The sequence below is a fragment of the Passer domesticus genome, chromosome 18 (genome assembly GCF_036417665.1).
Source record: "Passer domesticus isolate bPasDom1 chromosome 18, bPasDom1.hap1, whole genome shotgun sequence".
NCBI classification, from domain to species: Eukaryota; Metazoa; Chordata; class Aves; order Passeriformes; family Passeridae; genus Passer; species Passer domesticus.
The window spans coordinates 9,789,693-9,810,817 of NC_087491.1; the positions used below are offsets into that span (position 1 = coordinate 9,789,693).

Consider the following 21,125-nt stretch of genomic DNA (forward strand, 5'->3'; position numbering starts at 1 on the left):
TCCCCGTTCCCTCCCCGGTCCCTCCCCGGCCGTGGCTCCTCCCGAGCGCATCACGGCGGGCGGAGCCTCCGCGGCCGCTCCGCCGAGCGCAGCCGGGCCGAGCCGAGCCGAGCCGAGCCGGGCCGGGCCGGGCAGCGCAGCACGGTGGGGCCGGGGCAGGGGGGACCCTCGGGGGGCGGTGCGGGACCCCCAGCCCGGGCAGGGCAGGGCAGGGCAGGGCCGGGCGGTGCGGGACACCCGCGGGGCCGCTGGAAGGGGCTGGGGGCGGCCGGGGGATGGGGGGCGCGGGCAGGGAGGCTGGCAGGGCGGGGAGCCCCGGTGTCAGCCCGCGGCGTGACCGTGCTGTGCCCCGCAGGTGCCGTGCGGAGGTGCCGGGCTGCCCCCTTAGCCCAGCTCGGGTACCACAAGCGGGGCCGAGCATCTTCTCCTGCATCCCTGGGCGCGTGACGTGGCTGCCGTCCATCCGCGGGGAGAGGCCGTGCACAGGCCTGGGCACCGCTGACCTCCGGGCTCTGAGCCCTTCGGGATCCGTTCTCCAGGGAATTCAGCTCATCTGGGCCTGTCCTGCCCGGCTGCTCCTATGGAGATGCTTCATGGAGCGTCAACAGACAGCACGTGTGGGCCCTCCCCGGCACGGAGCACGCAGCAGTAGCTGGGTGAGCCCTCAGAAGTCCTGCTGTGGTTTGTAAGCAAGGCCAGCTGTGATTTCAGGGCCCTGCTCCCTCTCCTGAGCGGCGCCAGCAGCTCGTGGGTCCCTGGGATGCTCCCCCTTGAGCTCCAAGCAGCCTCCATCACCCTGGCCGCAGCCACTGGGGATTATTTGGGAGCTGCTGGGAAGGAGCCGTGCCGGGGCAGATGAGCGAGCCGGTGATGAACGGGAGGGTGCCCCTGCCCGAGAAAGCCCTGTCCGAGGGCTACGCCCGCCTGAGGTACAGGGACACGTCCCTGCTCATCTGGCAGCAGCAGCAGCAGAAACTGGAGTCAGCTCCCCCCAACACCTACCTGAGCCGCAGCAGGAGCATGTGGTACTCGCAGTACGGCAACGAAGCCATCCTGGTGCGGGACAAAAACAAGCTGGATGTCTCCAGGGACACGGGGCAGTCCAAGTTTTGTGCTATTATGTAATTCCCGGCAGGAATCCGCACGTGGAGAGGAAGCAGAGCTGGGGGAGGTGGGTGTGCACCAGCCTCTCACAGCCCTGCACAGGAAGCAGCGTTGCAGGAAGGCTGAAGTTGGATTGTTTCTGTTTGGTTTTGCTGTTTATAGACTCCCGTTCTGCATGTCACTGAGTGTGTGCAGCCTGGCTGGGGAGCTCTCAAGCCTGTTGCTGCCCAGCATCTTGGCAGGGGCCGTGCTGGACCATGTGTTGCTTTTAAGTGTCTCGTGTGCCCTGAGAAACACCCGCTGGCACTTGGGCACCGTCCCCAGCCACCCTTACTGGCCAGCCCTGGGGCATTTCCAGAGCTCTGGGAATGCTGGTGGGACAGAGGCGAGCACAGATGTGCTCCCATCAGGGCTGTGGTTTTAAGAAGTTGATCTCCAAAACCATCTGGCCATTACTTGTTCTGTTTGCCCTGTCTGTATTTAATTCCTGCCCTGAAGTGGTCTCTTCCAGCCAGGGAATGGAGTGGTTCACTGTGGGAACGGGGAGAGAATGTGTTGAGAATTTAATCCAAGCCTTCAAAACACCTGGTAGGAAAGGGGTGCGGGAGTTTTGTGCAAAGCCAAGGGCTCTCTCTGATCCCACAGTGTGGGATCATGGAAACAACAGGAGCTCTGCAGTCAGGGGAGCTCACTCCTTTCGGGCTGATCCCCCAGTGAACCACCTGAAAGGGAGGGACAGGCCCAGGAAAGCAACAGCAAGAAACCCCTGTAAATGCACACATGTCCTAAGGGACACGAGGAAACTCCTGCAGAGCACAGAGCCACTCCTGAGATGGCTACAGAAGGAGAGAGGCCACTGGAGTTTGCTTTGCATTCAAGTTTTAATGCATGCAGTAGCTTGGAAGGCTTTAACTTCTAGTTCAGGTTGGATTGTAGGTTTGGTGCATGTATTTTAAAAGTTGTGTCTAGGATTATGATTAACTGGAGGATTTTAGGAGGGAGAAGCAATGCCCTGCTTGGGCACAGAGGCTGCTGCTTTCAGGTTTAAGTTTCTGCTGAATCCTGACTTGCTCAAGGCAAGATCACACTGAGAAACTCAGCCCAGCAAGCACCTGAATCTTTGTTCAAAGCAGAACTACCACTTCCAGGGGTGTGAATTACGTACCCAGGGTTCAGCATGAAAATTCTTCAGGGTTCTGCCCTTTCTGTCCTGCCTAGGCCATGTGTACAACCCAGCAGTGCCTGGGCACAGGCTTAGCTCCAGGCAAATCAGCATTTGATGTCAGCTTCAGGATGGATTATTTACCTGCCTATTATTAGGCACAGTCATTACTTCTGTTCTATTTATCTAAAACCTCCTTTGCATTTTTTTCAAGCACTTTATTTTATTTATTTTTTTTAATACAATGAAGAATCTCTTCCACCTCTCCCGTGTGGGTGAAACGCTACAACAAACCCACAGACACTCGACCTTGCTGAACTCGATGTTCTGAGCAGAACACACCTGTTCTGGAGTGAAATCATAGAGGTTTGGTGTACTCAGCCCTGCTCCATAGCACTGCAAACAACAGGCAGCTCGTTGTTTTTCTAAAAGCACTATTTCTGCATGTGTTGGTGTTTGATACCTTGTGTGTGTGCGCTCATAGATTTGCACCTCGCTGCTTTGCAGACCTGTGCGTTGCTCTGCACACAAATAACCCTCTTGCTTTTGTCAGGACTAGCTCTGGAGGAGAAACCATTCAGTGAATAAATGTTTTTCAAGCAGTGCAAGCGTTCAATGAGATTCACAAAGCCAGCGAGGCTCGGCAAGGCGCCGGGGGAGCAGTGCCAGGGATGTGTGACCCACCTGGGCCCCCAGCTCTTGCCTGAGTGAGTGAACAGGAGATTCTTCACTCAAACAAGGGGCTGGGCCCAGAGCTCCCCTGGGATCTGCAGGTGGATTCACCTGGAGAAGCAGGAGAGGTGGGTTCCAGGCCAGCCCTGGGGAGCACGTGAACTCTGGGAGTTTAAGGAACAGCACATCCCCCAAAGCAGCTGTTCGTTTTCTTTTCTTATAGAAAAAGAAATCCAACACTTATTTTCTTTTTAATTTCAGTAAGGAAGATGCTTATTTTGGGTATAATCAGTCTCTTTTTGTTAACGTGGCTGGTAAACCAAGATTCAGTTATTTTGCAGAGTGTTAATTGGACTATACAAGACTAAACCCGTAAGAATGTGCATAAATTCTTCCAGGATGGATGCTGGATGTGACAGTGCAGGAAGAAGAGGATGAGTTGTCCTTCCATCTCTGTGAATGTGACTGTAGTTTTCCATTTCTGTGTGCCACTGGTCACAGGGTTGCTGTGGCTGTTCTGTGAGCCAGTTGTGTGGTGGTGATGCACTTGTTTCAAACACTGTCGTAGCCTCTTTGATAAAGTGCATTAAAATGATTTGAATGCAGCTTGGTGAGTGGCTGTTTTTCCCCTGCTCTGGCACAGGTGACAGCTTTTGGCACTCCCCTTTTGGGAGGGAGGAATCCCCTCAGTTACTGTGGGGCTCCAAACCCACCCCACTGGACTGGGAGCTGCAGGGGAGGCTCCTCCAGCTCCCCAAAGCCAGCAGCACCTTCAGGATAAGGAAAGCTATGGCTGTCACACTGAATGAGGGAATTATTATGGGAAAGACCTCAGAGACTGTCACACCCAGCCTGTGCCTGATCCCCACTTTGTCACCAGCCCAGAGTGCCACATCTGGGCCTTCCTTGGGCACCTCCAGGGATGGGGACTCCAAACCTCCCTGGGCAGCCCCTGGGAACCCTTTCCTCGGAGGAATTGCTCCTGCTGTCCAACCTGAACCTCCCCTGATGCACCTTGAGGCTGTTTCCTCTTGTCCTGGGAGACCAAAGCCCACCTCACAACCCTGGTTTAGGCTGCTGTGGAGAGCAAGGTCTTCCCTGAGCCTCCTTTTCCTCCAGGCTGAGCCCTCTTGGCTGCTCTTCACAGGACAGACTTTCCAGAGCCTTCCCCAGCTCTGTTCCCTTCTCTGGACTCATTCCAGCCCCTCAATGTCCCTCTGGCAGCCCCGGGATTCATGGAATGAGCAGTGAGTTGAACTTCAGTCGTGTCCTGTGTGTCCTCAACCTCCTCCCAGGCTGAAGAACAGCTCTGCTCTCTGCCCCCAGAAATAACTCACCTGCAAATCCACAGAAACGTCCTCACCTGCCTCACAGGACACTCTTTAGGGGACAGCTTGGACAAAGAGCCCACGGGAGTGGCACTGGGACCAGAGCAGAGAGGAGCAGCTTTGCTGAAGCCTTGGAGGGGCAGTGAGCAGGAACAGGGTTAGACAAAGATTAACCCTGGGGCAGCCTGTGCTAACCCACCTCACACACAGAGCAAACAGCAAAACCAACCCCAATCCTCTCTGGTGACCAGAATAGATCCTGGCCCCCACACAGCAATGCCAGGACTCTGCTGGCACTGGCAGCAGCTGCTCCAGGCTGTGCCTTCCAGGTCACCCTGAGCTCACAGCAGGTGACAAAGTCCCTCTGCTTCCTGCAGGTCCTGCTGTCTTCCAGGAAGCCAGCAGCAAACCCGGGTGAAATCTCGTTTCTTTTCAGCCCAACTTATCTCCATCAGGAGCAATTCTCACAGAGTTTAAGACCCTGCAGACTGCAGGATGCTGGGAAGAGTTCAAGCTCTTCCTTGGCTGCACTGGGACATGGAAACAGCTGTTTCCCTCACCAAAAAAAGGGATTTAAAGCAGTTTTATTCCAGGTACTCAGCCGTGATTCAGACACCCCAGAGCTGCCCCACTCCGAGGGCAGTCAGCCCTTTGAGTGTGACATTCCCTAAAATAACTTCCAGATTATTCCAGGACTCGTGGCAGCAGGATTCAAACCCCTGATGTTTGGCTCCTGGCACTGCCCAGTCCACGTTTGAGTGCCACACCTGGAAAAGATGAGGAGAGGGGAAAATATGGGATCAAACTGCACACACCAAACAATTTTTCTTTTTATTATGAAAACAAAACGAATGCCCCAGGACCAGGGTCCGTGATTACCAGTAACATCAAAGATTACTTTCTAACTCTTTTTTAATTCTGTTTTGTTTGAGGCCAGCAATTTGCAATAAACAAGCTAAACTACTTACATTGACTCATTTCTTTTCAATAACTGACATTTACAGGAATATACTAGAAATGGCACTAAAAAGTTTTAAGAAAAAGTTACGGTAAATTTGCATGCACATCATACAGAAAAGTAACAATTTCTTTTTCTTCTTTTAAATATTAAAAAAACCCCAAAATAACAAAACAAAAAATACAACAACAAATCTTTCTGGATTGGTTATGCCAGTATCAGGGCTGTGTTCTAAGTGGCCTGTGTCAAATCCTAGCTGGTGGTTTAATTTCTTTTTTAAAAATGACATTTTAAAAAGATATGCAAATACCATTTTCTTTACAAAATGCAGCTCAAGCAAGATAACGCTGCTGTGTAAGGAATCCTAAATTTCTCTTTACTGATGCAGAGCCTGCCCACAGTTAGCCCTAGTGGTAACTCTCAGGGTTGAGAAGAGACTGAGAATTTAAATCCAGTACTGAAAAGGTTGTGGTTTGTCTTTGTCATGCCCCAATCCTTTCCCCTCAGCTCCAACCCCAGCTTTAAAAAAACATCATTCCTTTCAAAACAAGGAAAAAAAAAAACCCCAAAATTAAAAACTGCTCCCCAAAGCAGAGAAAGAACTAGGTTAGGTAACTGCTGCTACCACACAGGGAAGAGGGAAGAGAGCTCAGGGGGAAATGATGCTTGTGTGTGCTTGGGGCTCACCACCCTGCCAGCAGTGACACAGCCCTGAAACATCCCTCCCACACTTACAGACCCTGGGGGTAGGCAAGGTTCAAACCACACCAGTACAAAAATTAAAACGGTTTTGTTGGTTTTTTTTTTGTTGTGGAGGTGACACATTTGGTGTGCAGAGAGCTGAGAGACTCCTTCGGTCGCTGGGATGGGGAATCTCCCTCTGGTCCCACTGAGCCACGAGACAGGCTGAGTTTACAATCAGAGAAAAGGTTCACAAAGTTTTTAAAAAGGTGCAGTAATGCTGGTTGATTGAGAAAGGTCTGGTCAGATATTTTGTCAAAACAGGAATTAGTCCGAAAAAAGCAGTTTCAATAAAACTCTGTGTGTATGCATACATATGAAATCATACTGATTTCAGTGAAGTTTCCCCTGGAAAACAAAGTTAAACTTTGTTCATTCAAGAAAAATTATACCATAAAAATTTTAATTTTTTTTTCCTTTTTTTTTTTTTAATTCTTAAGTTTAAAAATGTCCTTCAAACGTTGTGTGTTTGATCGTTTCCAAGTTATTTTGTGACATCTGGACTGACGTGTCATGCAATAAAAGCCAGTTAAATAAATGCTCTGTTGCTTCAGTTCCCAACTCATTCAGGACTGCTCTTTCTTACTCTGGACTGGAAACATCTTTTCTTTCCTGGAGAAACTCAGGATGTACAAGAGGCACCCCCATGGACATGGTGGGGATAACGAGCACTACAAACAAGCTGGGAATGGAAAAGTGTAAGGACAGCATTTGGAAGGGAGGAGTCACCAAATTCTTCCCTCAGTCATGCCAAAATGGATTTCTCCCTGCTCCATTTTGTTGGGAACACCTCACTTTCCACGCAGAGTTTCCCAATAAGTGGAAGCCCAAGTTGCAGCTGGTGGATCAGAGATGTGCAGCAGATTCTTTTCCTTCCGTGGTGGCCTTGGCAGGTTGTTTTCCTGGAAAAGCCCCGGGCTGGGATGGTTTTCCAGCTCCAGCAGGGATCCTCCTCCAGCGCTGAGCAGCCTCAGGCCACGCTTCTCCCATCACCTCACACCTGGCTCTCAACCTCTGGCTCCAGCTTTCCCAACTAATTTTGGTGGGGCAGCCCCGTGGCTCCTTGAGGGATGTCTGTGTGTTCCAGGGGCTGCTCCTGATGCCAGAGCTGAAATTCCCAGGATTTTTTGTGGCAGTGATGCTGTCGCCTCCGGTCTGTCCTCCCCACAGCAGCCACCACCACAGCTCAGGGTCAAGCACGCAGGAAAAGGTCCCAGGAAGGGAAAACTGGGAGTTTGTTTATCCAAAAGCCATGGCAGTGAATTGGTTGCAATTATTCCTTAAAATATTCCTTGGTTTTGGTCATTCGAGTCGCAGGCAACAGGAGAAACACAGGTGAAACCCAACCCCGTTAAAAAGAAACCCAAGCTCTTAATCAGGTGAATATTACATTTCCTCATAGTAAATTCTGAAAATATATTACCAGGGACCTGTTTAGGGGAAGGTTTTGTAAGGGTGGAACTTAAAAAAAAATATCAGAACTGAACTCCATTGTTAATGGAAAAGAAAAATCATGATTCTGTGCTTCTGGGAGAGCACAGAAGGTGAATTTTAGGGCTACCCCACAGGGGAGAGGCAGTTTTAGGGGCTGGTGCTGGAGATGGAAAGGCAGAACTTTCTGTTAAATTCTGTATTTTTTTTTCTTTACAATAAAAAGAATTTACAATAAAACTTCTGCCCCTCAGATTACAAACTGGATGTAATTACAGAACCAGTGTTTTCCTAAAATTGGATTAGAAAAGGATCAAACCCCCATTGTTCTACCAAAACAAAATAAGAGGGGAGGAAAAAAGACCACTGAGAAAATAAAACTGTATTGAAGTATATGTCTCCAAAATCTGTACAAAACAGGAAAAAAGGGGTCTGGGGTGAAAAGAGGAGGAAAAAAAATCTAAAAGTGAACACACCAAACATGACAGAGCACCAGACACACGAGAGACTGGACTGTAGCACCTGCAGGTAGAAAGTCCAAGGTATATAAATAAAGTTGTGGATTTTTATTTGCTTTGTTGTTTGTTTGTTCGTTTTTTAAATCTGGTTCAAATCTCATTAAAAATCTTCCTGTCTGCTGGCCTGAACAACCCCAGCTTTGCTTTTGTTAGGTTTTATTACATTTTAAACGACAAATGGTGTTTAATAAATAAAGTCATGGTATGTACATGAAATTAGGGACACTGAAACCAGGGTGCATTGCAGCAGTGCAGGTCAAAACGTTAGGCTGGACTGAAAAAAACAACAAGCTTTAAAAAAATTTGCTTTTTTAAAAATTCTCCCTCCCCTCTTTCTTCTTTTCACTGAGGTAAAACATTTCAGTGCCTGGAACTTGAGCCCTGCCTGACACAGGAGGAGCATCCCCCTTTCCAGGAGCTCACTACCAGAATGATGAGGAGAAGGGAGAAAACCAAAGCAAACTCAAAAGCAAAAAGCCCAAACACACACAAAATCCCTCTCCACTTCCCCTGCCAGCTCAGCCTCAGCTGGAGCTCAAGTGCTGCTTTATTTTAAGCCCAGGCTGAGGTGTTTGTCATGGAGGAACTGCCCAAGATGTGCCCAGTCATGGGCACATGACTTGTCCTGGTCACCTCAGGGATCACTCCAGGCTCCAGCTGGCAACTCCCAGCCAAAAAAAATCCTGTCAGCTCCATGACAACTTTCATAGAGAGCGTCCCATTTCCTGGAAATGATCTATTTCATGGTAAAAATAACATTCCCAAGAAACTTGAGTGTGTCCCTTGCTCCCTTCTGTCCAATGAATCCCCAGGAAAAGTGAAGCCTTTGAGTGGAAAACCAAGAAATGCAACCACTTCTATTGCTTGTGTGCTTAAAAGTTAAATTCAGCTTCAAGACCTTCCTGAACAGGTGCCTATGCCTCTACCAAGATTAAAAAAAAGCATGTTAGCAATCCACAGTACATGAGAATTTTTTTGGATTTTTTTTTTGTTGTTTTTATGTAAAAAGATGATAGCATCTGACATTTTCATCACACTGTAGACTTGGAGATTAAGAATACTAGTGCTAATAACAAATACACCAACTAGTTCAAAAGCTAACATCTTTCAGATACAGTACCATTTTACAGAGATTTCTTTAAAAAAAGATGGTTTTTACCTTGTGTGAGCCAGGCAGGCTTATTAAAAGAGAATATTCTGGGGAGAGGGAAGGGCTGGGAGGGAAATGTACTACAAACCTTGCAGAATTTTCTATTTATCTCCTGCTAAGAGCTCAAAGTTCTTCAATTTTCGACCAATTTTCTCCAGATAAATGTAAATTTTAGAGACTTTATGCAAAGGGAACTATTTGTCATAAAGTCTAGTCACACACACACACTCAAAGATCTTTGACCTATTAAAAAGAGCCCCCTCCCCCCTCAAAAAAAAAAAAAAAGAAAATACCTTTTGTAACACTGAGTTAAAAAATAAAATAAAAAACAAGTCAGAGAAAAGAGAAGAGGGGTTAAAACCTGACCACCGTGAGCAGGGGGAAGGAGGGGAGGGGACTCTGCAGAGCAGGGGCAGGAGGGGGTGTCCGTTTGGGGGTTGTGTCCGTGTGTCCGCGCTCATTCCGAGTCGCTGCTGTCCGAGCTGGAGCCGCTGGAGCTGCTGCTCCCCGACTCGGAGGAGGAGCTGCTGCTGAGCCGGGAGGGGCCTCCGGAGGGAGTGGAGCCGGATTTCTCTGCGGGAACAAGCAGGGATGTGGTCACTCGGAGGAACTGAAACACGCAAGGTGTCACTGGGATTGTTTTGTGGAAAATCCTCTGCTAGGATCGCTGAGGAGATGGGAGCTCCAAGAAAGAAATGTAAACAATAACTGTCTGCTGCTGTGGAATGCAAAGGTGCATCTCCCACTGGTCCATGTGGATTGTTTTTAATTGATAACCAATCACAGCCACCTGTACCGAGGCTGTGAGAGGCACAGGATTTTTGTTATGCATTCCATTCCATTCCATTCCATTCCATTCCATTCCATTCCATTCCATCCTATCCTATCCTATCCTATCCTATCCTATCCTATCCTATCCTATCCTATCCTATCCCATCCTATCTTATCCTATCCTATCCTTGTTCTTTGGAGCCTTCTGATCTCTCTTTTCTCTCTGTTCTTTCAGTATAGTTTTCATATAGTATTTTAGTATAATATATAATTATATATTTATACTAAATCTGTCTCCACACACAGAGTGTTCACCCAGCACACAAGGGGTGCCCACAGCCCTGTGCCCAGCCTGACCCACGGGGTGGCAGAGCCCCTGCCCTGGGCTGGTGAAGGATGCTGGCATCCCAAACTGTTCTCTTTGGGCTGGATAATCGGTTTTGCACCTTTAATGCTGGTTCTGAGGGTGAAGGAGGAGAGAAAAGCAGCGCGGAGTTTGTTTTCATAAACTGCATACACTCCTCCACATTCCTGCTGCTGGACTGTGCTGTCTGCAGACAGACAGACAGCAGGACAGAGTTCTCCTTTGCTTTTAGTTAGTTTTTAGCTAGCTGAAGCAGAGAAGTTCCCTAAACTGCAGTTTTTCTTTAGACCTGTTTAAACCCACTCTAAACTGAACACCCAACAGAGCAGCTACAGCTCACAGCTGCAGCCCACCAAGCCCAGCCCGAGCCACAGCATTTCCAACACCAAAAAGACTGATAAGAGACTGAGTCCAGCTACAGCCCACAAAAGAGACTTTCTGCATTTATCATCTCTTTTAAAGCAGCAAAAAGTTTTATTGTTTAATAATGTTAATTTTTTTTTGTACTAGTAAATGCTTTGGCTATTAAATTAACAGTTTTTTTCCACTTTTTTCCGAAGTATTCTCCTGAATCAGTTAAAAAAAAAGACGTTTAAATCTACTTTTTAGAAGAGCTCCTTCAAAAGTTTTCTTCCAAATTACCTTAAACCATGACAGGTATTTAGACTGCCAGTGACTGTGGATGTTTGGGATGCAGAGCTCTGCTGTGGGGCAGGGTCACCTCTGAGCACAGGAAATCCCCTGTTAAAGCTTTGTTTGCACCAGGGGAGCCTTTTGGAGCATCCTGAGCCACATGGGGGTTTGGGATTTTTTTAACCCCCTGTGTTAGAAGCTCTGTGGTGTGGGCTGCACAGCAGGGGAACACAGGGCAGATCCTGCTCCCTCTGAAGGAGGAATGGCCTCCCTGACTGCTCCCATTTACCACCCAGCTGCTCCCAAAGCAGCTCAGTGGGAACTCCCTGAGGGTTCCAGCCACAGGGACAAACCCAAGGCAGAGGTTTTGTCCCTGTGACAAAGTCTGTTCACTTTTGGGGGGCTGTTTTCCCATAAACCCAAAGCCATTACCTTTCTTTGCAGGCTTCTTGTTGTTGTTTAGCTGCCCACTGACGTCCTGTAACCGTTTTTCTAGTTCTTTCTTCTTTTCCTGAGCTAACTCTTCTTTTGACTTTGCTGCTTGCTTTTTGCCACTGGCAGCTGTGGGGGAGGAAGGCAGAGTTTCTGAAAGTGCAGGGATGCAGGGGGAAAGAGTGGACATCACTATTTTACAGGGCATGTACATCTGTGTGCACACTCTGCAGTGACACTGCCAACATCCAGTGCTCACACAGCAACTACACATCCCAGAGACAAGACAACACCTGAAGTTGCCTTGCTCATCAAATCACCACCATCCTGTAACATGCAATTTTTTTTTTTTAAGAGAGATCTTCTGGAAAGTATTTTAGAAGATAGAAATATCCATGTAATAACCTTGTCATTACAGGTTACTTACCAGCCAGTTATATGGTCAATAATTACAGATTTGTAATTACAGAATTGTTACATGGGTTTTCTGCCCTGTAAAATAAAGTGTCCCATTAAAGGTTGTCAGGAGTAAAGCATCTGCCATGAAAACTTCCGATCCCCTCACGCAAGAATCTACTGTGGTTTATGTTGCTCTAAATAGAAAACAAAACAAACAAAGGCAAATTAAAAACCAACTGTGGCAAAGGCTGGCAGACAACAGGAATGTAACTGCATCGGGATGGAAAGGGTGAGAAGGACCAGCAACACTCACACTGCCAAGGAAAGGAAATATTCCTCCAAAGAAGGAGTAATTGAACACAGGTGTTGGCCAGGATTGGAAGCACAGGACAGGAGCCAGATATTTTGCCTGATCCAGCAAGGAAATACCTACATTTCTGTGAGCTGCTTTAAAGCAGTGGTATAAAAAAAATAACAAAAAAAGAAAACTGGAAAGCACAGTCCTAAGAGCCCAGGAGCCCAGCACAGGAGCCCAGCCAGGCTCAGGCATGCCAGGCTCACAGGGTGGGTATCTGAGGTTATCTGTGTTGCCCTGTGCTCTGGTTCCAAAATTGAAGGATGCTTCCTGTTCCTAAGAACTCTGGAAAATCCTTCCCTGAGCTAGGCCAACAGGGAAGGATTCAGGGGGAAAACAATAAAGCAAAAAGAAAGGTCAAAGTCTGTGCTCTGCTGAGGCCTTCCTGAGAATCCTGAGGAAGGAATGGAGATGCTCTGCAAGAGCAAGGACTAGCTTTTGTGTCACAATCTTAAAAGCAAAACTCCCTTAACCAAGAGCACTTCAGGTAAGTGATCCTACTGCTGTTCAGCTGGAGCTGAACTCTCCAGGGGCTGCAGGAATTCCCTTTGTGGGCAAGACACAAAGTCTGTCCCACACTGAACCACACACTCAGCAGCAGATTGACATTCACCCTCTGAACTGACAGAGGGTGAGGCCAATGTGGTGATCAGGACACACAGGAAGAGCACTTTTGGGGTGAATACACCACCCAGACACACCCAGAATCCACAGGTAACCAGGTAACCTTGTGCAAATCATTTATTGCCTTGGTGGCTTGGATCCCAACCACGTTTTTTGTTTCCTGCCTCATTAGATGCTAAACTATTCAGGATAAGAAACTGATCCTTCCAGATGTATGCATGTAACACCTGACACAATGAGACTGAAACCTTTACAGGGCCTTCCAGAGCCTGGGTAAGTAATAAAGGCATCCCACAGGTCTTGCAGAGGAACACATTGGCTCTCCAGGTCTCTGCAGCAGGACACCACGGGAAGAAAGAACAGAGAAAAACAGGAAGTTTCTGTACATTTCCTTGGGAGAAAAGAATCTCTAAAAACTCCTGCCACCACATACCCAACAGGTGGGTAAGAGAATCTCAATACAGATGCCCTGACTCCACAGCTGAGCCCAAGAGCTGCTGGGGGGAACACGTGCCCCGGGAGGTTAACTTACAAAACGGTTTCCTTTGTTTTTTCTGTAAACAAGATTTCACGTATCTCTCCAGTTCTCGTAATGTTGTGGGCTTCAAAGTTTCAAAATCTATTTCAATCTCGTCGGGATTGGAGTCTCTGAGGGAAGGTTCCCTGGACTGGATGATGTGAACCACCCTGCCCAGCTTCTCCCCGGGCAGGCGGTTGATGTCCAGGCTGAGCTGTCGCTTCTCGTCATAGGTCATGGGCAGCCCTTCCTCCTCCTCATCCGAGTCGTAGGTTGCAGATGCCTGTTTGCCTCCTTTCTTGGGCTGCCTGGGGAGGTTGTCAAGCATGAAAACATTCATTGGGACACAGCAATGAACTCTTTTTTCTTCCCCTGACTCCCTTGTAACAAACATCCCCGTGCTCTTGGCTTTGAAGCTCTCGTCAGATGGCTGGAACAGCACCACAAGTGCTGAAAAAGTTCAGCAGCTTGAGATCAGCTGTTGTGTTCCTATTATATTTTAGCCCTGTGAAGTGTGACAATGAGCCCAAGTAGCAGCAGGGGGGCAACCATGAAATGGCATGTTCTTGGTGGCTGCACAAAAGGCGACCCCCAAAACCTTATCTGAGAGCAATCAGGCAGGGATTCAAAGAGCTGGACAGTGAAAACACAGTGGTTCCACCGCCAGCTCCAAGTTAAAGACTCCCTGGAGTTGTCTGGGAATGGGAACAGCATTCAGCAGCAAATTAACAACTACTGAGCTTCCCCAGGAATTAAGGACAGAGCTGGAAGTTCTTGGCTCTCCCCTCAAGGCACCTTGGCTCTCACCTGTTAGCTGTGGTTGTGCTGTTCGCTTTCTTAGCTGGGGCTTTCTTCTGTTGGGCTTGTTTTGGTGGTTGAGCCACCTTGGGTTTCTTCTCCTCCTCAGCTTTGACTTTGTGCTTTTCTTTTTCCTTCTCTTTATCTTTCTTTTTCTTCTCTTTCTCCTTCTTCTCTTTTTTTTTCTTTGGTTTGTTCACTGGTGCTTGGGACAGTGCAGCCAGCTGCTCATGGACGGCTTTCAGCTGGGGGGAAACAGGGGAAAAACCATCAAGGCCAGGGAACTGCTGCCTCCACAAACCCTTCCCTCTACATCCCAAGGTGTAAGTATATCCTAAAGCCAAAAGTCAAGCAGTTCATACTCTGGGATCCCAGAAGGAAGGAGAGTGCATCAGCACTGAGAAAAATTATCTTGAAGAAAATCACCGTTATATCCAACATGCACTGAGTGCCCAGCTGAATGCTTTACCCCACAGGCTGGGAATGTTCCTCTGCATGCCAGCCTAGGTGGGATTTTTCAGGACACAATTCCTGCTGCTGTGCTCTGGCTAATGCACAGACACAAGCTGGGATGGTGCAGTACCTGCTCCTGGAGCTCGGCCAGCCGAGTCGCCCGCTCCTCCTCGGAGTCGGAGCTGTCGGAGTCTGAGGAGCTCTCCTCGCTGCTGTGGCTGCTCTCTGTGCTTTTGCTCACCACTGGGGCTGTTGGGGGAGGTGGAGGGGGGGCCTCTGCAGGCTCATCGGGCATTTTTGCAAACCTCATCTCAAAGACATCCTGCAAAAAGGAGGAAAATTGGTAACCAAAGGAGCCTCGGCCACAAACAGCTCACTCTGGTCTCTTAAATACATCAGGGGCAGGGTCTTTGTGCACTAAATGTAAATAGTAATATAGAGAATATGGCTGCCCATCTGGAATGCCCAAGAAAATCCCCCAATTACTTTAAAACCAATGATTATTATATTTTAGGAGCTGAACATGGAATTGAGCCCATGCCATGTGAAGAGCACAACAATCCTGCAGGGAGCACGAGGCTCTTTCCAAGGGCTGGAGGAATCTCCCTTGTTGGTGCCAAGAGCAGATCCACACCTGGATCTTCCTTGTACCTGAACTAAAAACACTCTGGAAGATGCATTTGCCAACACCTTTACCTGGAGCTTCCTGGCCATGGCCACCACCTCGTGGTCTGGAGGATTGTACTTGTAACAATTAGAGAACATTAACCGAATATCTGCTGCAAAACCTTGTGCATCCTGGTATTCCCGACTGTCCATTTTCTTCTGCAAATAAACAAGCCAAAGGGGAAAGAAAAAAGAAAAGCCATAAGCAAAAGGCATTTGTAGCAACTGCATGGAGGACAGATGAACCTCAGAAGAGCCTCAAAAATCCTATCTAAGAGAATGAAAGTTTGATTTGGGTTGTTGGTTCCTAAATAACATTCAGAGTTTCTGCTTTATAAAACAAGCAAACAAACACCAGGCAACCAAAGAAGCTGATATTTCATAGCAGTTTAAACACTAAGAGTCTAAACTGGCCTTGTTTTCTAGGTAGTAGAATATAAATCTGTCAGGGTCCACATTCTACCAGAAAACATTTAGAAATTATTAGAAAAATGGTTTAGAAAAATGGATCTGGAACTAACACAAACAAGGATTATGGATGGAAAGGGCAAGAGTCAACAAGCAAGTTACAATTACAGGAGTCCCTGAAGTGTGTATTTCTACATATGCTTGGATATATTTGCCTTGTAAATCTGAAAGGGCAGAAAAGATCAAGAAAATCTAACTCTGACTTCCTGCTAGCAGAGGGCAGGAGGTTTGCTGCAGTTCCTACAGCAAAATAGGCATTTACAGTTAAACTACAACTCCCACTCTTAATTTAAAAGTCCAACTGACAGAAATGGATACAGGCTTCACCTTTTATGAACCTACTCATAATGTTATTTCCTAGAGTAGTGAGGATAAATGTCAAATATTTGTACCTTGTTCCTTCCTCTTATTTTTCAGCTCTCACTTCCAGCCATTTCTCTTGCTGTTTGGGACTCAATGACTTGGGTTTAGAGCAGTTTATAGCATTCCTAGCACTTAATTGATTTTATGCATATATTACTACTATGTATAAAACCTTAGCTCCAATTACTCCTGCTGAAAGGAACCAGAAGCTAACACTAGGTTTCATTTGCATTTAAAAGACCTGGGTTTAAAGAAATTCTCTATTTGCCAAGTGCTTACAGGCTTCCCTTTTGTATGTCTTGGGCACCTGTGTGCCCAGAGAAGGGAAGGGTTGACTGGCAGACAGGCTGGGGACGTGATGGGGACAGACATCCCCCATCCCAACAGCAAGCAGGGATGCTCAGGGTCTGTCACCCACCCCTAACACAAGCAAAATTCCCATTTTTCATAGAATTACAGAAATTTCACAGCTGTGATAGACCTTCTAACTGTCTTGAAACACTGCAATGACTCCTGGAGGTGTTTTTGTTGGGAAAAGGGCAGAATTTCACCTCCAGGGATTCAGCTTCTGAGGGACCTGGCGCAGGGTGGTGACATCCCTGCTGCAGCCAGACATCTGTCAAACTTTTGTCAGGAGACCTCATTTTCCTGGTGAATAAACCAGGAGACAGCCTGGAAGGCACAGCACAAAAGCAGAAAGGGAAATAGGTTTGTGGTGCTCCTGTCTGAAAAGCCTCTCAGGCCAATTCCAAAGCAAAACATATGTTCAAACCAAAGGGCCCATTTACTTTAAAATACATCTGACTGCATGAAAGGCCTTTTTATATTTGTTTGGCATACTCAGGGCCTGATTATTGCCTATGAAATACATTCCAGTGTCTGAGGCTTTGCTTTTCATCCAAACTCAACAGTTTTCTAGCCCTACAATTTTTAATCTGTGAATTTTTGTTTTGTTTTCTTATAAAGAATAATTAGCTTAACAAAAGAAAGAAAAGCACTTTGAATTGGTGGGCTGGAATCTCTTGTTATAAATACACTTGGAGATATCCAGCTGCTTAGGAAAAAAAAAGTGAGCACATTTACAACCAGAAATCAGGAGTCAGGCAGGGCAGCTCACCCATCCTCTGTCCCACAGACAGCAATCTCATTTTCTCCCTCAATCAATTGTTGAAATCATCTTTACTGTTCATAAATTCGTTTCTTCATGTCTAATGTGTCCTTTGCTCTAAGTCTTGTCCTGCCCACAGAGGACACAAAGAATGTCTCCTCACTTTTAAGACTCAGCTGCTCTGAAACTGCAGAAGTTCACTGCAGGAAAATTAAGAGGTGAGCAGAGTTCCATCCCTGGAGGAAGTGCTTTATTCCTAAAGTAAACACCTTGTGGAAATCCTCCTGCACTGGATTGTTGCTTGTTCACCTCTGAGTAAAGCAAAGGCAGAGACATCCATGTCACTGCTGGGACCTGCAGCCAAGGATGGACAGAAGAGGTGCTCCAGGGCCCCCAGCCCCACAGAGGGCACAGGGATGTTCTGCAGTGGTCCCTGCCTGCCTGGGGACAGGGCAGCAGCAGCTCCTGCCTCATGCATCCCACTCCTCACAGGGAATTACAGCTGCTGCCTCTCTCTCCTCACACTTCCACCCCTACCTACTCCAAGCAGTTCTGCCCTTTCCTTCTTTGATAAAGGGAATTAAGTGGAGATGAGCTCACAGATCCTGTCCTTCAGCTGTTCCCATTCTCAGTCTGAGCTCCAGCACAAAACCCCAGCACATCCCTCTGCTCCTGGCTGCAGCAAGCTCAGCTACAGCCCCTGGCACAGTCACAACAGCCCACCTGCCTCCTTCACCACACACAGAGAAAACAACCTCCAAATCCTCCTGGAGACACCTCTGCCAGGAAAAAAAAAATGCTCCTGGACAAGACGAACAGTCTCTGGGGAAAATCAAACCTAACACAGCCACAGAAATAAGAGACAAGATGTGTTACAGCTGCAGCAATGCTTGTGTTTTACTTTCTCACATAATTCCTCCCAGGTTAGTTTGGAGGCCCTTAGTTGTGCTGCTTTATCACAGCCACTGTCACTTGGGCAGAATTAAATCTAAAAACCTTTCAGAGCCACAGTGGAAGTCCCTGACACTGGAAAATGACACTGCCTGCAAATGGCAGGTTTCTGTTCCACACAGTGAACATATTATGAGCTGCATCTCTGAGAAGTCACACCATGATCTGCAGGCCAAGAGCAATGACAATAAAACACTCCATAAAAAACCAATACCAGACAGCACTTCAAACAACTTAATTAAGAAAAATACTACCATGTGGAATGAGAAGCCCAGAGTCTGTAGGTGTAAAAGACTCCACTGGGTTTGCCATCAGCCTGTCTCCAATTTCCTACCCTACACTAGTCAGGTGCAGAGGGAGGATATCACCTGCACTTACCAGAAAGGGGCAGAGGTGTACAATTTTAAAAGAATGAAGTCAGGACCTTAAAGAGATTTAAGCATGAAGGAATCACCAACCCACGGGATCACAACTTTGCACCTAGATTTTTCAGAACACAGCACAATGACCTCTTGCAATAAGAAATCACCTAAGCACACAAGGAAATATTTGAGAGGGTCAGGATTTCACTCTGTCCATCTCTAATCTTCCTGCAATCACCTGGGGCTTCAACTAGCAGGGTGCAGGTGTCTGGAGACCAGAGCAGCCCTAGGATGGATGCATGGCACATCAGAGTGTGACATGCTGCTCCTGGGTACCACACAGGATCTGCCAAGGAGTATGACAGGAATCACAACCACAGCTGCCCTTCTGTCACCTGGGCATTCAGGTGACATTAGTAAGACTACAAAGGCTTTGCTTCATGGAGGGATTCAGCAAACCTCCAAACCTACTGGGAAAAACAAGAATACTGGACCATAGTAAGCTGAACTCTTGAGGAGCCAAGCGTGAACCACAAAACCAGCACATATCTCCCTGAGCACCATCACATTCCACTTGGAGTTGCTCAGTGTAAGCCTATCTGCCACCACCAAGTAGGCAGGCAGCAGCTTCTGGAAATGGGATACCATCAATTGAATCCTATGAAATAAAGCACCTCCTCTTCTCAGAGTGCAACACAATCCTAAGAACACCAGTGAAATACCTGGACTATCCACAAAGAGGAGAGGATGCCATTGTACTTTGCTTTGTGTATATCATCTTTGCTTTGTGTACATTCTGCTTTGCAGGGCAGAAAAAAATAGCTGTCCCAGGTTATGGCAAAAAAGGGAGAGGGGACAGAAACAAAATATAAAAATAAAATATAAAAATATCCAGCTGGTATCCAAACAAGTTCAGTTTCCACCCTTTCCCCTTCCCCCTCCCACAAAGGAGCCAGTCCTCTGCAACCAGAGGGACCCCCTGCAAAAAGAGGTGGTAAATGAGGACGTACTTTCACAGTACTGAGATCCATGGGGTGCTTGATAATGTCGTGATAGTCATGTAATTCCAAGGCCTCTGCATCCACGGGCTTGTAAAAGGGCCACGCATAGGCAGCGTGCTTCTTGGAGAGCATCTCCTTGAGGATGCTGTCACAGTACTTGAGGTGCTCAGAGAGTTTGCCCTTCTTCCCTGCGTGCTGAGGGACCTCTCCATCCTCCAGGTCCTTCTTTGGTGGCTTGATGGGGCGGCCGCCGCTCTCCCTGCGCGCGATGATTTTGGCCTGTTTGGGGTCCGACAGCGGCGTGGGGGACTCGCTCCTGCTGGCAGTGATGGCAGACGTGGTGGGCGTGGTGGTGTCTGCTTTCCGCTTCACTCCCTTTTTCTGAAACAGCACAGGGACAGGCTCCATGAGGACACGCCCTAGCACAGCTCATCCTTAAGTTTTGCCTGGCCTCTGACAAAAAACCCCTCAGTTATTTCACTGGGATAAATGGGATTTGTGACTAGAGGCTCCAACACTGCACCTCACCTGAGCTACAGAAACCAGCCATTTGCACGGCTCCAACCCACGCCCAACCATGCTGCAAAATGTGTTATTTCCCTGAGAGGGAAGCCAGGACTCTTACCTGGTGTTTGCCAAGGGAAAGGAGGGCACCCAGTCGATTACTGATGCATAGGGACTGAGCAAGTGTCAGTAACTTAAGCACACGTCTGAGTCCCCAGTGGCAGGATCAGGCTGTAAGTTCTGAACCAAGGCATATTAATCACCAAAGACCCACGAGTCCTCACTCCCCTCTATTTAGTGGTAGATTTTGCCTTAAGCAAATAAACCCTCTCACATAAATTCAAGCTGGGACTGTCCAGTCAGCTCTCTCGTGCTCCTATCAAGGATTTATTTCTCTGGAGAGGAAGATAGGGAGGAAGAAGTTCCTCAGAGAAATCTAAGGGAAATCTTAAGTAAATCCCAAGCAGAATTAATTTTGCAGTGTGTATTTGGCAAACTCACTTCTGGGTTCATCCTTGAGTTTTAAAATGAAATTGATTCTCAGAAGCAAGTTATTTGGACAGAAACTGAAACGTGAGACAGGTTTCTGAGGAGGACAGCTTAGCTGCAAGATCTGACTTACAATTTCTCTAGTAATTCCCAAACTATTGGGTTAAAAAACAAAACAAATCTGTGCCTCTGCTGGTCCAAGCAACCTCACAACCAAAACTGTTGCAGTTAATTCCACAGTTTAGATAAAAAGATCCCCAGCTTTCTCTGAGCTATGCTTTCATCATTTTTGAAGCAATTCACAGCTTGCTAAGAAAATTTCAATTATTTAGGTAATGTCTTCATTTACCCATAAATTAACATAATAAATAGCAAAACACCAGTGACAACTCCCAAAAGATTACTCAGTAAGGAAGACAGAACTAATGCACCCAAAACCTGCAGGCAACATCAGTCTCCTCCAACTGGAGTGACAGGCTTGTCTTGAACTGGCTGAAAGCAGAGAGGAACATTCCTAATGCTGGAGCCTGCAAACCTTAAAGGAACAGCCTCAGCAAAATCAGGAGCTCAGTTACAGAGGGAAGAGATGCTTTGGGCTGCAAAACTTAAAGGAACAGCTCCAGTAAAATCAGCAGCTCAGAAAAAAGAGGGAAGAGATGCTTTGGGCTGCAAAACTTACAGGAACAGCCCCAGTAAAATCAGGAGTTCAGTTACAGAGGGAAGAGATGCTTTGGGCTGCAAAACTTACAGGAACAGCCCCAGTAAAATCAGCAGCTCAGAAAGAGTGGGAAGAGATGCTTTGG

At 47.3% G+C, this 21,125-nt stretch overlaps 2 protein-coding genes across 4 annotated transcripts in view; one reads left to right on the top strand and one right to left on the bottom strand.

Moving 5' to 3' along the window:
• The first annotated feature begins 23 nt into the window (after positions 1 to 23).
• BRD3OS (BRD3 opposite strand) lies at positions 24 to 5,737 on the top strand. Its single transcript, XM_064394125.1, has 2 exons — positions 24 to 144; positions 356 to 5,737. The coding sequence occupies exon 2, from the start codon at positions 856 to 858 to the stop codon at positions 1,123 to 1,125; it is 270 nt and encodes an 89-aa protein (XP_064250195.1). The 5' UTR covers positions 24 to 144; positions 356 to 855; the 3' UTR covers positions 1,126 to 5,737.
• BRD3 (bromodomain containing 3) overlaps positions 5,084 to 21,125 on the bottom strand; it is a 44,709-nt gene continuing 28,667 nt past the window's right edge. For all 3 annotated transcript variants that reach the window (XM_064394117.1, XM_064394120.1, XM_064394118.1), the window contains 7 exons: positions 19,339 to 19,710; positions 15,107 to 15,235; positions 14,541 to 14,732; positions 13,967 to 14,202; positions 13,175 to 13,467; positions 11,265 to 11,393; positions 5,084 to 9,637 (listed from right to left, as the gene is read on the bottom strand). In XM_064394117.1, coding sequence (XP_064250187.1) covers positions 9,522 to 9,637; positions 11,265 to 11,393; positions 13,175 to 13,467; positions 13,967 to 14,202; positions 14,541 to 14,732; positions 15,107 to 15,235; positions 19,339 to 19,710 — 1,467 coding nt within the window. In that variant the 3' untranslated portion in view covers positions 5,084 to 9,521. The remainder of the gene's footprint in view (positions 9,638 to 11,264; positions 11,394 to 13,174; positions 13,468 to 13,966; positions 14,203 to 14,540; positions 14,733 to 15,106; positions 15,236 to 19,338; positions 19,711 to 21,125) is intronic.